General features: G+C 42.9%; 4 protein-coding genes across 4 annotated transcripts; all 4 read right to left on the reverse strand.

Annotated features, from left to right (window-relative positions):
- Nucleotides 1-6635: 6635 nt before the first annotated feature.
- Nucleotides 6636-8013, reverse strand: hoxb1b (homeobox B1b). Its single transcript, XM_026351896.1, is given in 5 exon segments — nt 6636-6946; nt 7245-7814; nt 7817-7912; nt 7915-7941; nt 7944-8013. Coding segments are annotated over 5 exon segments (1074 nt in total).
- A 1086-nt stretch (nt 8014-9099) lies between these two features.
- On the reverse strand, nt 9100-10751 carry LOC113155854 (homeobox protein Hox-B3). Its single transcript, XM_026350570.1, has 2 exons — nt 10385-10751; nt 9100-9659 (listed from the first exon to the last, which is right to left on the reverse strand). The coding sequence occupies exons 1-2, from the start codon at nt 10596-10598 to the stop codon at nt 9100-9102; spliced, it is 774 nt and encodes a 257-aa protein (XP_026206355.1). The 5' UTR covers nt 10599-10751.
- Nucleotides 10752-19221: 8470 nt separating this feature from the next.
- On the reverse strand, nt 19222-20543 carry hoxb5b (homeobox B5b). The gene is made up of 2 exons (XM_026350569.1): nt 19931-20543; nt 19222-19469 (listed from the first exon to the last, which is right to left on the reverse strand). The coding sequence occupies exons 1-2, from the start codon at nt 20541-20543 to the stop codon at nt 19222-19224; spliced, it is 861 nt and encodes a 286-aa protein (XP_026206354.1).
- Nucleotides 20544-21727: 1184 nt separating this feature from the next.
- Nucleotides 21728-23351, reverse strand: hoxb6b (homeobox B6b). The gene is made up of 2 exons (XM_026350572.1): nt 22901-23351; nt 21728-21984 (listed from the first exon to the last, which is right to left on the reverse strand). Exons 1-2 carry the CDS (start codon nt 23349-23351, stop codon nt 21728-21730), a joined length of 708 nt encoding a protein of 235 aa, XP_026206357.1.
- Between the last annotated feature and the right edge of the window lie 603 nt (nt 23352-23954).

A 23954-nucleotide genomic window follows, 5' to 3' on the forward strand; every position in this document is an offset into this window, starting at 1 on the left:
TAAACACCAGCAGGGATTCAACTGATGCTTTAGCAAGGCTTCGTTATTTAATTAGATTTTCAGATGAATAAACACCACATCTTGTCAAATTAGGTATCAGAAATTCTCACTTTTTATTGCAGTATTCACTGCTTTAAATGATGTTTTAAAAGTACTTGTGATATGTCTGACAACAAATGAATGTACTATAACACTAAACTGGTCCTTCTCTGTAACTGACAGAGCATGGATGAATGGTTTATATTAGCAAACAGCAATGGACGGACTCACACAACTGACGTGTAGAAGGCAGTGGTAGTAATACTAATAGAAATAGTGGTGGCCTCTCTATTGCATTATTGATCTTGTATTACTGAAACACTACAAGGAAAGCAATCAAGTAAGCAAAGCTCAATCAGACACCGCTCATATCGACAGAATACACTAGATATAAATCAAGGCTATGTCGGCCTATTGTTATTTGTCTTGCCTTTTAAAATATGCAATGTGTGCTCAAGCTCCCAAGACAGTTATTTCATATCCTAGGCAATTTCTCACATGCAGGCACATGACAATAATTGTTATTTCACACAGTTACAGGTGTGAATATTTGAACAGAGATGGATTTTCTTACAACGTTTTGAATCACATATGAATTGTAATAAAATAAAAGGCTGTTTGCATTTGATATTTTGTACATTGGATTTCATTTTAAATAGGTTTTTATCACGTATTCCAAAGACATTTCATATTATGCGATCTTCTTCTGTTGAAGGCAAATAAATAAAGCTTTTAGCTTTTTAGTATTTCAACTAATGATTATTTTCACTAATGAGTAATCTGCTGATTTATCTTCTTGACTAATCATTTGGTATAAAAATGATGTCTCGTGTGGGACAGAAGAGGAGAAATTTCTACGACACTTGTTTTGTCCAACCAATTCTCCAAAACCTTGAAATGTTTAATTTATTGTAAAGACAGCTATTTCTGCAGCTCTGTTGCTTTTTTACTATTAAATAAATTTAACAGTTCTCGATTTGAGGAGCAGCAGTTTCCTTTCAGTGTAACTATAATTTTTTAGTATTTCATGTTGAATGCTTTTTCATGATGGTCTCCTTCCCTGTCACCTCTCTACAGGAAGCCACGGGGTCAGGGCGAGTTGAGTCCCATGTCAGAATTGTCCCCACGTTGACCTGCGCCTGACTGGCCTCCAAGCAAAAAGCCCCTGTGAAGGTAAGAGGAACTAGGGTCCCCTCCCCTGGAAAAGAGGTTCCCTCCCCTTGACAGCTCCACAGAGCCCCAGCCACCTGCCTGCTGGGTCAGTCCCATATGAAAAGGGAAGCCCTTTGTAATCCGACGGGGATTACACCACCCAACAATGCATTGCTCAAAGAGCGACAAAAGCCCTGTATCAAACGCCGCTGAGGGGGAGCAAGGCTATGATCTCCCACTACTACCAACACTGACTCCTCCGCCACCTCTCATCTCCCCAAGAGGCTCTTCCCCCTTTAGCATTCGCTGCCTCTGTCCTCCTTCTGCCCTCTCATCTCTGGGATCTGGCCTTTTATCAGCGCATTCCTTTTCATTTGCATTGCGGTGTGGGGAGGGACAGCGGGTCTCTCTGATCTGATAGAGCCAGGAGAGAGAATCAGGAGGATCCTCAGGCCATGACGGGTGTGTGTGTGTGTGTTTGAGTGTGTGTATCTTGTCCTGCAAACACACACACATCACACTGCATTCTCAAGTCAGGCAGGGACTACTTTGTGGTCCAGAGGTGCAAATAGTGAAGCATCTGTGTGGTGTTTGTCTTTAAATGTGCGTTGAAGCATGAAGAGGTACAGTTCATGAGCATGATACAGAAAAACATTGTTATATATTAAAAAGTAGTGCAACAGATATAATGTACATACAGTATCTAGATTAAACTAATTTGCACCCCAATCAAAGCGGGGCCCTGTGGTAGTTAGTTAGTGCTGAAGTGTTTCCAAAAGTAAATCTGCATCTTTAAACTCGCTCTCTCTTAAACGTGCTCCTGATTTAAACGACACACTGTTTGACCTGATTCTTAAGGGTCTGTTGTAAATGTTTGTCCTGCTCAAGAAGATAAAAAGAGGTAGTTTGCTTTTCGGATTTCCTCAGAATCATTGTATTCCCAACCCACCCATTGCTCAAACATACTGTATGTCAGTGTAGGTGGGTGGGAGGGTGGATGTGGGGGTTCTGGTGGCACCGAGGTAAAAAGTGATGATGGATCGAGGACACAAAAGACAGAAGAGCAAATGTGTTGCTCTGAATCTACAGCCTTCGCTCAGTCTCACTCATTGACCGACTCAGGCGTTTACCTGAGCTTGTGCTCGAATCAATGTCGGCCCTGAGAGCATTGAATAGAAAATCATTCAAATAGTATTATGTTAGGATATATGAGCCATTTCAAAATATTAATTCAGCATTATTTGAGGTGTCTGTTAAGGATAGCAGTTACAGATAGCAGTGAATTGACTCGACTGACTGATTACATACCTCTATTACATGTGAAATATGAATGTATGAGAAGGAGATATTTTTCATTACCAAGACGACGTCCCTAGAGGCAGTTGTTAAAGAAGAATCTATGAATTATCCTCCTGGAACAACTGGCCCTTGTCATGAGCTGAGAAGAGAGGAAAGGGAAGGGAAAAAGGAAGCACAGCACTATTGATAGTACTGGGATTGAGAGACTGGAAGGACGCCAGAAGAATGTGTCTGCCTTTGCTTGTGATCCTGCACACTGCCGCCTCTCCCTCTGTCCAGTTAATTGGAATACAAAGCAGAGCGGGGTCGATGAGAGAGCGGTGGTGGTGGAGGTGAGGAGGCAGAGGAGGGGGGGGGGTAGCTGCTGTCTGTCTCCAGCAACCTTCACTGCTCGCTGGGAATTGACTGTGGAACCAGCAAGCGAGACCGACACACTGTCACTGGTAAAATGAACTGTCACCTTGCATTTCTCAACCTCCTGGCAGCATCGAATTGGCCGCTTTGAACCATGTGACGTGACACTGATTGAGTTCTGGTTTTACCCCCCCTCCCCGTTCCCCCTCAGGCTCTAAACGAAGGAGCTGGTTTAATTTCAAGTGTACAGGCTCTCCATGCAAAGTATCCAGGCCGTCAAGACAGCGAGCATGGCCTCACACCTCTATCTCTACCCCGAACCCTTCATGTGTACTGTAGCTACTCCTCCTCACCACCCCTCATTATTTCATCGTGCTGCTTCGTTACTCTGCCTCTCAGCTAGTCTTGTTTTTCTTACGGCATATAGTCATGGCGGTCTGACAGCCGCACAGAGGAGGAAAACTATTAGGGGGTAGCCATTTGGATCCTGGAGCCAATCCCAGGGAGTATTAAGATGTTAACCCTGGCCAAGTCACTTGTCTCTCTCTGTTACTATGCTGATGGAGTGGGGAAAGGATGCAGTCACAGGGGGACCCAGGAGACAGGGGCTTCAGGTTGGCTGGCGCTTCCAGATCCAATAGAGCCTGACTCGGATTGGGGGATGGTTGTCAAGAACCTCCCAGGCTGGGCTAAAAAGAGCTTCATAACAAAGGAAGAAGAGAGTGTGCCATTCATAACTAGTCCCCACCTCTCCACAAGGCTGGATTAACAGTAGCTGTGTAAAAATATTATTAACATTGGTTAAAATATACAGAATTAAAATTATATATGAGGCTGGTTATGATGCCTTTTGTTCCCAACACTTCATGATAAGTGCTAAATGTAGAGTTGTTACTAATTCAGAATGTGGATATCTGCATGTTTTACCCATAAATCCTAACCTCATAACCCTAACCCATGAAGTTTGCACCTTGAATTATGTCATATCACATTTCATTGGGCCTAGTAGCATGTTCATTTTTTATTATCAGTTCATTTTGTGTAACATGTAAAAAAAAAACAAAAAGCTTAAAATGTGTAATATCACAGATCATAAATATGCCCCCAGATTTTACCTGAATAAATATATATACACATTTTAATGAAGAGAAAAGATCGGAAAGAAAAACATCCTCGTCTTCCAGGACAGAGAGAAAAGCAGGAGATAATATCTGGGCGGGATAATGACCATTATAGTTTCTCATATTCCCACGGAGAGTCATCAGACGTTTTGTTTGTCTGACGAACTGACGATGTTCAGTTTATGAATAAACATGTAGAACAATGAAGAGGACTGAACCATCTAAAAAGCTGTTTTTGCTTAAGAAGAAACCAATAATCGTTTCCTGTTAAATAACTCATTTATTAATCAAACGCTTTTTTTCTAGTTCACGTTGTAGTTTTTTTATTTTGCTGCCATGAAATGAATTTTACATCTTTATAAAAACACCTGTGACATAGATGGAAATATGTTTTGTTGTATTTTACTAAATATATGAACATGTTGCTCCGTTTGGTGGAAAGTTCTCTTGCACTTGTGCAGATGCTCCTTTAATGCTTCATTTGTCTCTCAACTAACTTCTCAGGGTACGTACAGTATATATGATTGATAAATGGTCTTAACCCAAACAGCTGGCTTTGATATCAATGCCAATATAACCGACTCCCTTGTGGTATCTCTTAGATGACCGACCCCCGTTATCCCATGAATACTGTATCTGGTTTTCCTTTGAAGCTCTGGGATCCTGCAGAGTGACATGCGACAGAGGAACTGGTAGAAAACAAGGAAGTGAGCCTGGCAATAGACTTGTAAAAGAGCCTGCAACAACTGCAAGCAGCATGGGGTACAAACAGCACTGGGTTGACCTCAAACAAAGTGCAGAGGGGGGGCGGGCCGGCTAAAGATGTGCAAGACTTCTGAGGAGAAAAAGCTTGGCTGCTGTATCTGTTATCAGGCCTCGTGTTTGTGCAGGGTTCGTACTGTAGGGTTTTTTATTATCATTTTGTGCCCGTGTGGGATCTTCCTTCTTGTCCCTTTGTGCTCATTAACCATTTTCTTCTCTCCTGTCCTTGGCCTATATTTTCAAGCAGAAGGCGAAGAAAGGCTACGCTGATCCAAAGGTGAAAAACACCCTTCTCCTCTCCCCCCAGCTTGAACATCTGTCTCCGTGATCTTGGCTGCAGCACCGTCTGTGACACCTCCAGATGGAGAGCCCGCTGGGAGCGCTGAGGTATTACCTACAGAGATGGCAGAGATCACACCTCTGGAATGAAGTCCCACACTTGTTTTCTGCACCGTCCCCTATTTTGTTGTTGAATCTGTCACAACTCACCATATCGATTGTCACCTCCCCAGTCCTTGGCCTTGTGACTCATCTGAGGAGGAAGCTTTTGGCTTGTAAAGAAATGCATGACAACAAACCTCTTAGCCCTTTTCTAATTTACAGTAATGGGCTGTATGGTATTTCAACTGTAACTTCTATTCGTGGAACTGTATTAATTTTTAATATAGTTGTGAGAGAACTGCATACTCATACAGATATATTTCAAATGATTGCTGATTTCCATTTCCTAGATACATGATTTTCAGAGGCATAGAACAGTTTAAAGTTCGTACAAAGTAGCACATTGGCTAAATGACCTGCAACCTTATTAGTCTAAATATTAAAGCAATACCTGTAAGACTCTACACTATGAGAGGCCTTGAGTTGACTTCTCCGAGTCACTCCGAGCTACTCTTGTGCCTTGACGGATTGACTCTGCATTCATTTGTGCCTGAACTCTGTGTGAACCTCAGCTTTAGGAAGAAGGGCACCAAACAGGCTGGTGCTGCTGGAGCAGAAACCGTGTGTGCAAACCTAACACCCAACGCAAATATTGAAACTGCTGCCCCTTTACCATCCGATGAAACAGAGTGGTCAGTCCCAGCAAATGTTTAGCTAAAAGTGCAGCCAAAGTGAGCACTGAGGTGTTAAAATGTCAACTTAGCTCCAATGATTTCAAAAGGAAAATCTGTCTGTCTGTATATCAAGTGTTCAACTTAAATCACGTAAAAAACACATGGAGTTCTTTGGCAACCTGTGTCAATATCCAAGGAGAATTTGGGTAACAAATCCAGGGAGGGACTAGCTGGAGTTTGTTGTCATGTTTAGAGCCCCTGGAGGTATTTTGAGGTGAAAAGGTCACTGGGAACCACCCCATGTGTTGTGAAAGATTCCTCATGTCACATTATGCAAGGAAACTTTGGTGAGAGTATGGAGATAAATATAGAAAAGAAGTTTCTAATGTGATCTGGTTTTAGAGCAATTTATTTTAGATGTGGGAATTTAAGAGTTGAATGCAAAGGAAATACATTAAGAATAAAAATGTAAATTGTAGTTGGACTGAATGGGGATCCTCAGTATTTTCATTCTACATAACAAAGCAAACACAACTTATTTTTCATTTTATAGACTTTATTAAACTAGATCATCTCAAAAATGGTCAGAAAATACCCTGTAAATAAATAGTGCAAATAATGACACTGAGTTCTTCAGTGGTACAACACATAACACACAAGAGGCAAAGGAGGGTTAAAAAATACAATCACAGATGAATCAATGGAAAAAGTTTCTCAGGAATCAAAGCATCATAATCACATGAGCAGACACAGACAAACCCCGTAAATGTACATAAGTCCACAAGCATTTTCATTTTCACAGTTTGTTTTTCTGGAGTGGTGCTCAGGCCTCCAGTCAGATTTTTGAGTCTTATTATGTTTCACAGTCTTTCCCTTTTGCTTTTGGAGACGTGTCAGCGCTGCAGAGTTTCTCCGCTGGTGCCGCGGTGTTGACTAAAACGCAGCCCAGTTTCTCGCGTTTCTTCTGCTTCATCCTGCGATTCTGAAACCAGATTTTCACCTGCGTCTCGTTGAGCTCCAGGCTGGCGGCGACCTCCACCCGACGTGCCCGCGTCAGGTATTTGTTGAAGTGGAACTCCTTCTCCAGCTCCGTCAGCTGCTTGGTGGTGAAGTTGGTGCGGATCGCGTTGTGCTGGCCCGGAACCCCGAACTCGGAAAGGACAGCTGGGGGGAGAAATGGATGAATGGGTGATGGAGAAAAAGATGGAAACTCATGGAGCTATTGTGTTTAGGTTTAGATGTGAATGAAAAATGTGAGAATGAATATAAAAAATGTACAGAACATTAGTTACCAAATAATTTTTCAGAACACTTTAAAACACTTTGGCTTCATTCTATTAACTGGATGTGCGTTTTTACGCACAGTTTACGCACTGGAAGATAATATTACCTTCAGAGGTCTCATGAGAGCTCTTAATTGCATTTCATGGCTCACATTCATGTATTCTGAGGTTGAACAAACCTGTTTTAGGAGGATTCCTCTTCACTTTCATCCAGTCGAATGTTTTAGAAGTTTCCTCCACATGGTCCAAATCTTTCTCTTTACTTTGGGGCGGTAACCTTGTGTAAATGCTCTCTGAATATTCTTGCTGCCTCTGATCTCCGTTACCAAAATGCAGATATTGGCTTCCCGTTGCAGCTCCAGGCCCACAACTGTCCCCGGTGTAGGGGGCCATGTTTGTCCCAAGGGGTGAGACTTGCGCGTGAATGAAGCCCCGGTCCTGCTCGGGAGCGAGGCCGTACTGGTGCTGGTGATGTCCGTACTCCAGAGGTGACCCATACATGGAGTTCCCCGGGGACGCAAACTGCAGATCTAAGTTGACGTGTGTCTGGTGGTGCAGAGGAAGGCTCGGGGTCTGGTGTGGAGCAGAGGTTGGAGCCACTAAACGCCCGTCCGGTGCGTAACTATCACTTGTTGCACATGAGTTGGACGACATGTATCCATGGTTTAAATTGTGGTATCCGGCCTTGGCACTGAAAAGATTTGCTCCCCGGTTGCACACAGGGTAGTCTAAGTAGGAGTTCATCCTGGACCGGGGCCTTTTGTTTGTTCAGAACTGGTCAAGACTAAGCAGTCATTAATCGGTGCTCCCTTTGCCCTTCTAGGTAGTATGTCAAAGCTGTAAAACTGCCTTCCACCCTCATATCGCCTTCCTGACACACCATGTGACCCGCTAAACGCCAATGGCAAAGGACCTACAGCACTCTGTCAAGTCTGCAGGCTCGTCCATCAAACGGGTCGCATTTCCATGACAAACGCTTCAATCACACTCGCTCATCCATCTGATAAGAACACAAACATCAGGACACAATTTGAGATTAGAGCGTTAGAGGAGCTCCAAATAACAAATGAACGACCATTAAAAATAATAATAGTGGTAATAATAAATGTTAGAATTAGCACTGGAGGCAGTTGTTGCTTTGTTTTTGTCAAACGTTGTCACACAAACTGCTAAATTATTTTTTTACCAAACATAAATGCCACTCAGAGTAATAGTTAATTTTATTACAGGTGTAGGTGTTACTTCTTCTTCTAATTTATCCATACATGCTGCTTCAGCTGTGATTTGTTGTGCAGCAGCTTGTTTAATTCTGTCTCTGTCTTCATATAGGTTTCGTTAAAACGTGTGTTGTACTCATAACCTAAATATTTCTTCGGCATTTACACAACATGAATCCTGCAGACAGTCTCTTCTGAATCAGACATTACTGTAGGAAAGAATCAAAGGCAGCGCAGTGAATTCAGTGATCCATCATGCGCTCTTTTTAGAGATAGACAGCTTGTGTGGCCCTCATCGCCCATAAAAGAACAAAGACACTTTTAAGAACCACACAGGCCTTTTTCTCTGGCTTCTTTTTGCCTTAACGACGCTCTCACCATAATGTAATGTCTTCCCAAACCTATCACGTCCACAGTGCTGCGTTAAGGGCTTTGTAATTAAGTAAGAGTTAATGTGATGTTGTAGACCTCAAGTGATAATTAAGCTTTAAGAAAAAAGGAAGATTTGCCTTTTCACCAACGTTTCTACAGCTCTACACTCGTCTCTCTGTTTTCTGTCTCTTTAGAGAATTATTTACTCTGGAGATCTCAACAAGCTGATTTTTTATTTATGCAGCCTGTAACAACAGAGAACAATAATAAAGACACACCAGGCTGGAGGAGCACGTCCTGAGGCCCATGCGCAGGTTTACACAATAATTAAAAAGAATAAATACAAATAAATAAGAGTTGAGACTAATGTTTGGATTATTAGTCCAATAAATAAATAAGAAACTGCTGCATCAGTTCTTTAAAGGAGGGTTTCAGTGCTGAGTCTCTACAGATGTGTCAGTTTTGGAGCCTGCATGAATGAGTCCTGAGCCGCGCAGCTCTGTGAGAAATACGACCCGTCCACATCCAGAGAGTGCGCGGTGCTGTGCGCGTCGTACTGCACTTCAAAGTGCGGGCCGTGCGTGAATCCTGGAGCTGGGTACTCTGGAAGGTAGGCCGGCTGCTGCTGCTGCTGCTGGGGCATGAGCGGAGGAGAGGCCGCCTGGTAATCCCCGCCCAGATGGACGTAACCCAGGCTCGACAGAGTGGGGCTGCCCGGGGCGGAGGGGGAGGACGGGGGTGAGGAGGAGGAGGTGGTGGCGGTGCTGGCGAGGCCCTGCAGCCTCTCATCCTTCTTCTGCTTCATCCTCCGGTTCTGAAACCAGATTTTGATCTGCCTCTCGTGGAGGTTGAGCAGGCCGGCCATCTCCACCCGCCGCGGCCTGCACAGGTAGCGGCTGAAGTGGAACTCCTTCTCCAGCTCCACCAGTTGCGCGCTCGTGTACGCCGTGCGCGTCCTCTTGGAGGCCGGGGTCGCGCTCGGACACTTCCCGTTGGCGGTGTGGTCTGTGAGGAAGAATAAACACGCAGGAATCATTCTCAGACGATGATCTGACTCCCTCTCCTGTTGTTGTTGTGTTTAAATAAATAAACAACGTGAGAGAATAGTGATAAAAATGAATGGAGACATCTAAATAACACAGAATTAAATTGTTAGAGGTTAGAAGCTGCACACCAGCCTCGACATTGAGGATAGTTTGGTTTTGAATTTAAATCTAAATGATTCCAGAACTGGATATTTTTAGCTCGTTTCTCTTTTTCTAAACCACGTTTCTAAATATTTGGATGTTCTGCAGGAACAAACCTGCTTCTATATAATGAGACTCAACTTAAAGCTCATCAGGCCTCATACTCGGTGAATTGTGATTCCCAGACATCTCATTTCATCCATCACTGCTCTCTGGATTAATTGGCACTTTCATCGCCTTCCATCATTTTTGGTACTTTTGTTTTTCAGTTTTTTTTTTATTCAGTGACTTTGTTTTTAAAAGTTTTAATATAAATAAATGTTGTTGTCTATCCGTGAACTGACACCTAAGAGTCATGTGGGCCTGAGCTGTGTTTATTTCGCTGCTTCATGCCTGACTGAACTGAATGAATCGGTTTTCTGACCTTTTGAACCTGAACTGGGGAAAACTTCAGATAATTTCCTTCATTAACTTTATGAGAGCTCAGAAATGAAAAGGCCTCATTTGAAAACAGTTGCTGTCTCTTCTCCTCCACCTACAGACCTGTGATTCTCCTGCTGGGTTTCTGGTTCGAGTGTCTGGACTCTTTCATCCAGGGGAAAATCTTTTTGCTCATGTTTAACTTGTGTAGTTTCGACCTCCGGGGGAACTCCCCCGGTTCCCCCTGCGCCGTCTGCTGGTGAGTGAACCCGGACCCGCTGCCATCGTCCGCAGCCTCGCAGAACAAGTGCTGGATGCTGGTTCTCTGCATTTCCATTTAATGTGCACCGGGGCCCCCTTTGACCTTCTGACGGAGCGCTGGCAGCCAAATGTCACATGGCAGGTTTCCAGAGAGCCCTGAGAGAGTCCAGAAAAAAGACGGAGACAGAATCAGGGAGGAGACCGAATGATCCATCTTATCAACTCAATAGTGTCCTGACATGAATAGCAGGGCTCTCCTGGAGACAGAGGCAACGGAAAACAAACCCTGAGAACACAAATATGAGGACAATCGTGTAAAACCTGCACAGAAATGAAATCAGTCCTTCTTGTTTCCCCTTCAGTTTTCACCATTGTTGTTTTTCAGGTTATAAAACTATTTCATAGTTTGTCTTATGCAAATGAAGCATTAATGGCAACAAGAACAAATGGCAAACAATAATACTAATTAGTCTTATAATAACACTAATTAGTCTGCGGACATGAATCCGAAATATAAATCGCTCCATTAAAAGAAAATACATTGAACGTAAATGTGAAAGTCAATCTTTTTATTCTATTGTTTCATGAAGCCACACTAGGCCGCGTCATAAATAAAAAGGCTTTATTCACTAAATGGATAGTCCTGTCTCTAACATTTTCAAGGAGATCAATTTAATGTTATATCACATTCTAGTAAAAAGCTCATCCATCAAACACAAACGTCCATTGTGCCCTGAACAAAAAAAAAAAAAAAAAAAATCCCATCTCTTCTCTTCTTTTCAGCCAAATTCCTAATTATATTTAATTCAGTCTTCATCCGAAATTAAACAGAGCAGAATTATTAAGCATCAGTTTTAAGAGAGAACCAGAGAGAGAGAGGGAGAGAGAGGAGAAGTCTGGAGGCACGCAGCTTTATGAACTCTGCTTGAACCGCGACTCGAGTCAGGCTCGTAAATCATAAAGACACATAGACCCAGTCCGCGGCACAACACCCCGGCTCCTTACCTTCACAACCCACACTCACTGCGCACTGAAACAGTCCTCACGGAAAACCAAGCCTGCACCGGCTCCTCTCACCTTTTTGGAAAATCTCCCAGATTAGAATAATCCCCGCAGAGCGCGCGCGTCCCCGCCGCGTCAGATGATGCTGCGGTGATGATGTGGCTTTGGGGGGTGAAGCGAGACTGGACAGTGTTTCTGCAGCTCAGACCGCCCTGCGTTGCATTTCTGCACACAATGTCAGTGCGTGCGCGCGTGTGTGTGTGTGTGTGTGTGTGTGTGTGTGTGGAAAAAGAAAGGCTCGGTGCAAACAGCAACAGCGCTGCTTTATTAACGAGAGAGGGTTTAAATGCTCAACATCACCAACACTGACTGGACCCAACAGATTCATTTAATTGATCTGCTGTTGCATACAAATACTACAAATACTACAAATACTATAAATACTACAAATACTACAAATACTATAAATACTACAAATACTATAAATACTACAAATACTATAAATACTATAAATACTATAAATACTATACGAACACAGGAGCAGCTCTGGGAGCTTTAATAAATCCAAGCGTCCAGTTCAGGAGCGATGCCAGAGATTTTATAAATGACTCAGACAAAAGAGGGAAAGAAGCGATTTAGTGTGTTTTTACACACACTCACATACCAAGAGCTCTACGTCTTGTTTATGTAATGAGATTTTTTTTAAATTCTAATTTCAATGAGTGATCAGATGGACTCATTTTAAAGCACTAAAGGGGAAACGGACAGTGGTCAGCATCCATTAGAAGTGTCCGTGCAGAAGTTTACAGTAATGAGGTCTGGACAGGGTTTGGTTTACATGAGGACTGCTGCAGCGGATCGATGGTCGCAGCTTTGATCTCTCATCTTCATCATCTGCTCGATGGCTTTGACGGGATCTAATAGGTAATATTTAACTAAGCAGCGTTAATTAATGCAAATGAGCCTCTTTGATCTCTGAGGCGAAAGAAAATCCCCAAACACACTCAGTGTTCTCTGTGTCGTTTCATAGCTGCAGCTCCAGTTGGGATGTTGCAGTGTGAGAAAGCAGGTGGCTGAACATAGAGGACATGTCTGTGTACGTGTGCACACACTCACTTAGCAGTATGAGTACACAGAGATGATGCATTCAAGTGCCCGGTGCAGAATTTCAGGCTGTAGTGCTCAGGTTCTTTAGCAAAGTGTAAAGCACAACTTCAATGTACGTGTAGTTTGTGCTTTTGTCTGATTTAATTACTCAGAGTTGTGTACTTTGTCTGCAGTGATGGAAAAATACTTTTATGTAAGTAGTGTGAGGTAGAAATACTGTTACAAGTGAAAACACATACTTTAAGTTCCCGTTTCAGGAAGTAATATTACTGCATTAAAACTATCTGTGCATTAGTGTGAAGGCCTCACGTACTGGTTTAACATGTAACAATGGATTTTATTTAAATGTACTACCCTGCAGCTCTTAGACCCTTTACTACTTTGTGTAACTTTCCCTTGGAACAAGAAATATAATTTACAAACAAGTGTGAAAACACCCAAGAGGTTCTGATCCAGCAGCAGAGGATGATTCATGGGTGTACCTAATGAAATGGCATGAATCTTAAAGTAGAGCTTTATAAAGTGTCACATGCATATCAGCTTCGAGTGGCCCGGCTTAAAATAGTCTAAACCGTCCTCAGATAAACGAGTCAGAAGAAGAAGAAGAAGAAGAAGAAGAAGAAGAAGAAGAAGAAGAAGAAGAAGAAGAAGAAGCTCGGAGACGATAAGTCAGCATAAATACAAACACAGGTTGGACGCCTGTGGCTGCATGTAGTGAACAACACGGTGGCCGTTCATCTTCTTCATCACCACGACGGCCTCCATACTCTTCAGGCCGCCTGTCTGATCTGTGATGGACATGGACCCAACCCCCCCACACCCACCCCTGCTCTGTGCAGTCTGCAGACCTGCTGACAAATGCAGTGCACTGCAGCCTCTCCTGTCAGTTATGTGTCCACAGACCAGGAGATTTATTGTGTATATATATTTAATGGAAACACATCTGAGTACTTTTACTCCACTGCAGCTGAGAGGGAAATATTAGTACTTTTCGTTCTGCTACATTTGTTAGAGCTTTAGTTACTTTACAGATGTAAATAATAAATTATGTTTTAATCCACCTTAAAATCAGATCCACCTTTAACAACTGCACCTGTGCTGTTTCTGTGTTAACGGTTTGTTGCCCCCAAAGGTGACAGATTTACTGAGTATGCTCCACAGTCCAAGTACTCCACTAAGAGGATGATGTGCAGTCAGTTCGGTGCTGTTGATAAGATAAACGTGTAAATCGAGTCCAAAAACTTTGAAAGGTAAAAAATAAATAAATAAACATGTGACACAGAAACAGCAGCAGGTGAAGATGGAGCAGGTTTTACTCACTCTGTGTACTGAGGTACGTAATAATACATCATATTTTATTAGTAAATAAATGAGGTGGACGAAAAGCTTAACTAACATAAACTGGAAATACTCCAGTATCAAGTACTTCAAATGTACTTAAGCACAGTACTTAGTTACTTTCCACCTGCGGTATCATCCAACTTCTGCTTTCTCAGAAATGTGGTTTTGAATTAAACTTAACAAGAACTGAACATTTTACATTGATTTTTTTACACATTGGAATAAACGTAGCAGCTCAACAGGTTAAAACCTTTTAATAAAAGTTCATATAAATAAACTCAGTTATTCAAAGTAACTAAGTACATGTACCTGCGCAGTGTACTGTACACAATTATTAGTGTTCAACTCATTTTACTGTTCACCAGCTGCAGCATTAGTGATGTTTACACATGAATGCAGTATTAACGCAGTACTTCTACACTGTGCATGGATGCAAATACACTGAAACTGCAGTAATAATATGCTGCACATGAACCAAACACTAACAGCCGAGATCCTCTCCTCACTTCACGCCTGCTGTCAACACCACAACACACAACTTCAGCAAACTTACTTTTGCTCCCATCTTCTGCTCAGGTGTCTCCGTCCTCTCCGGTCTGGAGCACTGGGTCTTCGTGGACTTCCTCCTCTCGGTTCCCTGCAAACTCCAGCGCCTCCTCCTCGAGTGGAGACAGCGGCAGTGAAAAGAGGAGGTGATAGATGATGTGCCGAACAATGCCCACATTCAGGACGGGTCCTGCAACTTTCACACATTTCACACATGTCCATTCTGCGAGCTAAAAAAAGAAGAAAACACTCAGGGCAGCGTGAAGGCCTGCAGCTTATACAATGGGAACTCCATTCAGAACTCCATTCACAAAACCGCCGATTTAATTTTCAGGCTGCAGTGTCCTTCTCCTCGAGGTGAAGTGTCATCACCTACATGCTCCCCACGATGCGAATTTGTGGCTGCTTCAAAATGTACACAAATTCGGATCTACAGGGTGGATATAGATGACAGGTGGTGCTGCTGCAGCCTGCATCCACAAAATTCAAATGTTAAAAACGATAGAGTTCAAATTATAATTTATTATTGTACTAATGCATTAAATAGTTCCTGTCTGGGTTGCCAGGTTGTAAAAACATTTTTAATGATTAAAAACGCTTTTATGCAAGTTGGTTATTCAATATTAAATTCAGATTGGGTTCCAGTTCCAAATCTGCAGCTATGAACCATTGATGGTCTTAGAAATGTTAAGTAATTAATAAATGTGTCTAATCCACCAAATCAAGCAGCTGTGATTCTTAATTAATCCGAATTTTTTGTTAAACGTTAATAATTGTTGTTATTAATGTTAATAAGTCATACATTTCCCTAAAATGTGAAATAGATGCCCAATAAATCCTATGATATCATTAATAAAGTTGTTTAATCCACCAAATAGTCATTAAGTCGGTTGTGTTAGCTGTGAAGTTAAAGAGAGTTAGAGTTATAAATATTAACAAGTCAATATAATAAACAGATTTATTTAGTTATTTAAGGAACTCTGTAAGTCGTAGGTTGTTTCCACAGCCTGGAAAACCAAGGGTTATTTTTATTTAACTAATATTTAAAATTTCAATTAAAGCTGTTGAAACATCAACATACGTTTTGTTTTTATTTAAAAATAATTTAAGTAACTTAACTCATTATTTATGTCACTATGTACTACAGATACACACAGTATGAGGTTTTAGTTCTATTATAAAATGTCTTCTTAGTGTTTTAGTTTCACCTCAGCAGTAAATTAAGGTTTCAGATCTTTTACTTAAGTAAAAGTAATAATACTAAAATGTAGAAATCCTCCATTGCAAATACACTTTATTACACTACACTATATATTACATCAGTATTAAGACGTGAGAAGTGTTTTACTGTAGTTTACATACAGACAGTTGAGTCCAGTAGGTCCCAAACTAGGGGTCGGGCCCCTTTAGAGGGTCACCAGATAAATCTGAAGAGGTCATGAGCTGATTAATGACAATAAAGTTACTTTACAATAAAGTTTTATCTTTTGGACTTTGCATCAACGCTGCAGCTTCTGGTCCAAAGTATATTTATTAAGAGGTTGTTCTCCAGGATAAGTAGAGACTCAGTCTGAAGGTTCAACACACTAAAGTAGAATTAAACGAAGAGGCCACAGCCTCCACAGGACCGAGCTCAGACTGTCTGGGATTAAAGGTTCATTCCCTCATTAGGAGATAAGTAATAAACACGCCCGGAGTGACTCGGTGTTTTCTCTCTGACCTACACGATAAGAGAGAGCAGGAGAAAGAAAGATCATCCATCATGATCCGGGTCGGTCTGAGGCGTCCTCTGCTGGAAACACATGAGTACTGCAGCTGAACTGAGCTCACACAGGGTCTGCCAGATGTTCAGAGGCTGAAGATGAACTGACTCCAAATCAAAAAGAGAGAGAAGAAGAACCAAAAAGAGAGGGAGAGAGGGAGAGAGAGAAAGAGAGGAAGAGAGAGAGTAGAAAACAAAAAGCGAGAGAGGACGAGCGGAAGGAAGAAAAAAAAGAGAGAGAGAGAGAGAGGAAGAAACAAAAAGAGAGGAAGAAACAAAAAAGAGAGGAAGAAACAAAAAGAGAGAGAGAAGAGAAACAAAAAGAGAGAAGAAGAAACCAAACGCTGACATTTGTTTGGTGCTTTTTTTTTTTTATCATTTTGATTAAATTAACTTCACTGAACTCTGAACTCTGAACTCTGAACTCTGGTGGTTTCACGTGATAATCGACTCATTTTACTGTGAGATAAATAAAGTTTAACAGTGTTTTATTTAAATTCAATGAGCTGAAGTTGCATCAAAACAGATTTTTAAATATCTTCTGAATCTAAAACAACGTTGAGATAAAACTGATGTTTTTATTTTTAAACTGTTTTTTTTTTCCACTTTATTAATTTTTATAATTCCTGAACTCGGTTCTTTTCATATTTTCACCCAACAAACAGAGAGGAGACGAAAATCTGCAGTTTCTAATAAAACCAGAGGAGATAGAATTTGGACTTCATTATAAATAAAATCATTTCTTTCCACTCTTTCTTTTTATTTTTTTTTGCACAGCTCAGTCTCGGTGGTGACAGTGCAAAGTCTGCTTCCTCCTGACGCATCTGCGGCTGCAGTCTATCGTCTCCTGACCCAGCGATGATCCCGCCGCCATGAATTATGCATGAGATCCGGGTCCAGATTACCCCTATCAATATGCAATACTCATTACGCTGCCTAAATTGCCACTTAATAGTTATGAATATGTGGATAATGTCTGGGACCCATTTAGCCCTGATACCACTGGTTTTAACTTTTTTACCTGAGATGAGTTTGAAAAGACTTTGAAAATATTGCACAAGTCTCCTCGTGCAGCTTTTAGTTTCCTGAAGATAACATCATCAGGTTTTATTAGTGCTGGGTAGACAAAGACCTGACCCCCCCCCAACACACACACACACACACACACACACACACACACACTCGGAGCTGTCTTTATGTAAAGCCTGTGTCCAGCTCGGGGTTTGTCCGACACTTCACCTTTGGCCGCTCGGTGACTCGACGGTTCGGGATAAATCAGCCAGGACCTCGCTCAAGTTCGTTTGATGGCAGCTCCACAAAACCTCGAGTTAGTCTTAAAGTCTAGTTTTTAATAGATGTTTATAATAATAAACACAACGTTTGTGTTTGTGTGTTTGTTTGTTCTCAGTGCTGGAACCTCCTGAGTTTATTCAGGCTCCTGAAGTCATTTCCAAACATTTCACTTTAATATTTTTGCTCCAACAAAACATTTCAAGACTCAAACTAGTCGTAAAAATGTGGAAGATATTTGATCCTCATCTCTAATTTGCAGGAGTGTAAGCATCATTTTTAAAATTTACACACAAAAAAGCTGCAAACACTGATCAGATATTTGGAAATAAATATTTAGCGTCTTCTATTTTTATGTGACAACGTTTTGCAGCAGCTTAAATAAACTAACTGGACACTGTTCCTTCCCCAGTCCAGCCTTTCCAGTCCCATCCACGCAGTTAAGCCGTCACTTTCATTCAAGGTTGTGAATTATATAGTACATTGTCTACTCCCCAAAACCATAAACCCAACTTTATGGACCTCACGTGACTTTTCACAGTCTCTAAGTAATATAGGTCTATACAATCTTTGGTTAGGGGGATTTTTACCAACTTCAGCCTTCACTATATAGCTACCTGTCAGACAAAGCTACTTTTTTGGGGAGGGGATTTTATCACCAACATATTTTGGCAAACGCGCGTCTCGCTGCAAAGAAGCCAGAAGAGGTAAGTTTCCAAGTCTTCTCTTTGACTGTGTCTCTACTAAACGAGAAGTGCATCAAAAAATAGTCGAGTCCTGTTGTGCATGCGGCGTTTTAACACTTCTCACGAGTGAATCATTAATTCAGCTCCAAAGAAAGACGAGGCAGAGCAGGACGGGCTGCTCGGACACGCGAGCCGCAGCCGTGTGCGTCTTTACGCGATAATACAGTCGAGACATGTTCAAAGCAATTGAGAGAAACTTTATTTCCAAGCGCTATGAGTTCACTTACAAATACAAAAAGCTTATTGGCGAAAATAACGTACATCACTGCCTATCCACAGAAAAACCCTTTGCACTTAAAATTGATCACATTGACAGGTTGAATACATTTGCATTGCTCATAATTACTTCTAAACAATAATAATAATAATAATAATAATAATAATAATAATAATAGATGCACAAAATATCCTAGAGCTACACATTGGCTTGTTTATGAAAGTTTATGGATGTGGCCACAAGTTTACCATAAAAATAGCAGGAGAAGTTCCACTAAAGCGCTTTGAATGGCCCCGCAGTGCGTTACATTCAATGAAGAGCAGCATATGGTTTGAAACTTTCTTTTTTCTTTTTTTTTTGAACTGTACAATGAATTTACTCCTGTTGGACCGTCGAGAAGTTACAATAAAGAGCTCAAGTTGAAACACCTTCAAGAGAGGACGAGAGCAAAGAGCATGGACAATTAATACCCCCAATAATATTTACATCTTCTTTTTCCAGATAGGACATCTAAGCTATCGTAGAACAACAACAGGAAACTAAAAATGGCATTTAACACCACAGAATACTTCTTTTTCTATCACAATAGCATGCTGGAAGGTGCTGCGCTTTCATAGCTTTACAGTACTCATGGATTTCTTCCTATTTTCTTTCTTTCTCTCTTTTTTTAATTCTTAAATCGTGGTGTTCAGTTGTGGAAGGCGCTCCCTCCTGTTACAAGACTCATGCTTTTCAGTTTATTGTCCTTCTTCCACTTCATCCTGCGGTTCTGAAACCAGATTTTGATCTGTCTTTCGGAAAGACACAGGGCGTGGGCTATCTCTATCCTCCGCCGTCTGGTTAGGTACCTATTGAAGTGAAACTCTTTCTCCAGCTCTAGCGTCTGGTAGCGGGTGTACGCAGTTCGGGCCCTTTTCCCATCAGGTCCAGTCATATCTACAATTTTACAGAAAATCCACAACATTAGCAACTGCACTGAACACTGAACAGCAACAACAGAGGGCAGGCTGGCTTGGAGCTGCTCCACTGTGAGGATGCGTAATGGACACAGAGGACACAACATGAAATGAGCTGATGAGCGAGAAGGGAAACATGCAACCGACACGACACATGACAGCTCTCAGACTCTCTCTGCTGCTGCCTTCCTCATGTCCCGAGCTCCCGCCGACAGCCAGCCTACATTCAAAAAGCCCAAATCCACATCTCACCAACCACCGTCTCTCGGGCTCCAGCGGCACTTAACCTGAACCCCAGCGACACAAACAATCCCAGAAAGACTTTACAAACACTGGCGTTTCCAGTCATCCACACCAAGCTGCTCACTCATGCAACACTCGACAGATTTATGGCAGCGTGACATCCTTCAAAACTAAATATTAGTAGATGTGTAAATATACCATGGCTTATGTGCAGTTTCCGCATCCAGGGGAATATTTGTGGCGCTTGGCAATCATTTGATGTGGGAGTTGATGAGGTGGCGTTGGGCTCCTGGTGCTGCTGCTGCTGCTGCTGCTGCTGCTGCGCCCGAGGTACCGTGCTGGAGCCGCCGCTGCTGTGTGCGCCTTCCTCGGTCTCGGAGGCACCGGTGGCGTCCTCTATCTCAGTGAAATGAGCGTTGTTGGTTTTCTGGAGATTGTTGCCGCCCGAGGTCGTGCTCCGGTCAGACGGGGGAGAGGGGCTTTTAAGTTCCAGCGGCTCCCGGCTGGCGGTGGCGCACGACGGAGGCACCGGATCTGGAGACGAGAGCGAGCAGTTGGGCGTCTGTCTGTACCGGGCGTCCGGCCCGAATCCCCGGGCATCCTCCCTCACGGCCCCGAAGTGGCTGCCGGTGTTGGTGCGGTTCACGGTTAGGTCCATGCCATTGTAGTTGTAGCCGAAAGACCCGGAGTGCATGGTGCCAGGGTCTCTGAAGGAGCCGCTCACAGCGCCGTTAGTCCCATAATTTAGTAACTGATAGTCGGAGCCATTTGGATAGCGCCCTGAGAACGAGTTTACAAAGTAAGAGCTCATTTGCTTGGATTTTTAAAGCCTCGATTTGTAGATCTTTGTCGCTATAATCCTGTGTGCTTGCACGATTTATGGATGCAATCATGAATTATAAGCAATGAAGCCCTACTGTACTTTGCCAGGTATGCGGCCAAATATGGGAGAGCGTTCGGGAATCACGTGCCTTTGTTGACCAGTCGTAAATCCTCACTGATGACTTCAAGAGGTAATTCATGCTCCATGGTTACAAATGATGACGAAATAATGGTCGTTAGGCTCCAGTCAATGGTGCCTCCCCGTGCGCGCTGAGGAGCCGTGCGGGCAGAGAGCGCCATCTTCCGGACAGAGGCGGGAGTGCTGCGCCGGGACGCGCTGCCAGGCCCCGGAGTCATCCATCATTTATGTAACTCACTGACAATATGGGCCACAAAAGGCTCAGGTAACACATAACAGAGACTTATCAGCCACACTTTGGGCATTTTAACGTGCAGTGAGTCAAACTGGAAATTATTTTAATCTTCGCGCTGCTTTTGTGTGAATTTATTGTCTTATTGTGACTCGAGGAGCAGCGAGCAGCCAAAACCTCAGTGAGAAGAAGAATATTAATAATATTATTAATAATAATGAAGAGGAATTGTTTTCGTCGAGCATTAATGACGCTACAAAATGTTCCAATATACATCAAAAAGCCTTTATTTGTATGTACAATTTCCTAAACAAAATATTGCACACAATATCCAGATGTGCATTGAACACAGGTGAACAATAAATAACATGTAACATTTGTCATCTGTACAAATTGAACTGTCGATGGCACAGCTGTAAACAACGAGCCTAGACTATTAGAGAACAACTACAGCACAGGATGGACAGTGAAGGACAAAGCCTCGTGTTGGAGTTCATGTGGAAAACAGAAGAAGAATCATTAGAGGAACTCAGGAGGCCTACACGATAACGAGGTGACAACAAAGTCCCAAACTAAAGGCTGAAGACTATTTACATTTTGGCGGATTTTGCATAGTCCCCTAAATAAACACACGAGCACAAGGACAAACGGAGGAGGACCTGGTTTTTCCCTAATGCAGACATCATTACCGTGCAGATGCTGAAATAAAGTCTATCACTCTACACGTCTCTAACATGTGTTTGCAGCACTGTATCTACAGAGAAATGGTACATTTGGATTTGGGGAGTGTCCTTTTTTCTCTTTAGCTCTTCTTCTCCGCCTGTTCCTCCTCCTCCGGTGTCTTTGAGGGATTCAGGAGCTTGTTCTCCTTTTTCCACTTCATCCTGCGGTTCTGAAACCAGATTTTGATCTGTCTCTCCGTCAGGCACAGGGCGTGAGAGATCTCTATCCGGCGCCTCCTGGTCAGGTAGCGGTTAAAGTGGAACTCCTTCTCCAGCTCCAGAGTCTGGTAGCGGGTGTAGGTCTGTCGGCCCCTGCGGCCACTGCTGCCAAATGGACCTGGAACAAGAGAATAAATCCATCAGTTAATAATTAAATGTTTGTATTAAGGGAATTTCTAAAGTGTAGGAGAAAAATCTACCTGAAACTGAACTCAAAATCTGAAGTGGTGTATCTGGAAGAAATACAATCACATAATGATTTCATGTTTTCCAACTACAAACCAAGTCTTATGACATTTAAATGTAGTATTTTGGTTTCGATGCAGGAGTAAATTATGTCGTAATTAACTGTACTTAATTGAATATGTTAATTCTCTCCTATAATATTCTATTAAAATCTGAGGGTGGCGCTCAATCGCTTCTATTCATTAAAAATATATTTTCTAATACTTTCTATTAATATTTCTGTCCTGACACTCTGAGGTTAGGATGTTTTCACACACTCCGTTTTTAAAATCTGCTAAATGTTGTGACACAGAACGTGTTTAATGTGCGTAAAAGTGAGCTCACCCTGTGTTTTCTCTCTACACTCACATGTCGACTGCGCTTTGATTCGTTTTTAGAATTTCACCGAGAACTTTTTGACGTTTAATCAGAGTTTCTGTGATTTTTAAAGTCCCTTTAAATCCGAAACGATCAGTCTGAAGATGCCATGTGACAGGAGCTGAGAGCTTTAAGTTGGGTGATGTAGGCCTGGGCTGTATGGGCGTGCGTGTGTGTGCGTGCGTGCGCGTGTGGACGTGTATGTACAGTATATGGTGAGACTGGAGCTAAAGCACTGAATGCGCATGAAAATCAGTAATACCGCTGCACTGAAGCTTCACTTTCTGCTCTGTCGCTGCTTCAGTCTCTCTGAACATCAGCAGCAGTTTTAAGTTTTCCCCTCGCACTGATCTCTGAGGCTCGGGGAGCTCACTTCACGCGCTCCTGCGCTCTTTTACCTCCGGGCAACACAGTTAAACGTTGGTACTCACCGGCGGAGCAGGCGTTCATCCTCTGCATCCACGGGTAGATCAGTGTGGACGACTTGTCGTCAATGCTGCTGCTCATGCTGACAGCCTGCTCCGGGCACTCCGCTTTGCGCTGCTGATGCTCCTGAGTGACAAACAGCGGCTGGTCCTCGCGGCTCGAGAAAGCGCAGGAGCCCTCTGCGTCCTTGTAGAAAGTCCCGACCGGGTTGTAGTCGCAGGCGGCTCCGCCGCCGGCCCGGCCGTAGATGGCCGCGGCCGCTGCGCCTGTCTGCTGGTAGTAGGACGCCGGGTAAACCTTCTCCTGCATGTTGCCTGCTCCATATGTGGCCGCGTTGGAATAGTGTCTTAACGGATCGGTGTATCCGGAGGAATATAACGGTATCTGACCCAGGAGAGAGTCCTGTCCTCCCGGTAGAGACACGGGAAAAGTTGAGTTAACAAAATAGGAACTCATTGGGTGGACAACAGGGTGTATATACTCCGGAGGAATATGATTTGTTGTCTTTTATAGTCCAAGTGGTTTTGCCATTACTTTATCGGAGATTTGGTTTTTGCTGAAAGGGGGGGTTGTGAGGTGCCACTGAATACAGAGGGGAAGTGTACCATCTGATCAACCTCTGGCCAATCACCGCCGTCTGTGTTTGCACTATTGCACCCATGGGGGGCTCTTGTTGCGCGCAGGGGTCCCCGGTGAATCGAAATGAAGCGCTCATGCCTGTCGGTCTTTACGCACGCTCACGTTCACACTCACACTGGTGCTGCGACCCAAAGAAACACATATAGTCCAGAACCCAGAGAAACTACATATATGAAGTGTGTGTAAAATAAAATCCAGGGCTCAAGCAGCCGCGCACAAACTCTCCCACAAACACGCACAATGAGGAGAATAAAGCCACTTTGCGCATTATTTCCATTTACGCACAAACTAGCGGCGAACGTCTCCGTCTGTGCGTCTCTCTCCTTTTGCCTCTAACCTTCACTTCCATCTAATGTAACTAACAACAACACGTATGAAGCCCAGTGTTCTCAGTGCAGCCGCCACTAATCCTATTGTAAG

The sequence above is a fragment of the Anabas testudineus genome, chromosome 19 (genome assembly GCF_900324465.2).
Source record: "Anabas testudineus chromosome 19, fAnaTes1.2, whole genome shotgun sequence".
In the NCBI taxonomy this organism is placed as follows: domain Eukaryota; kingdom Metazoa; phylum Chordata; class Actinopteri; order Anabantiformes; family Anabantidae; genus Anabas; species Anabas testudineus.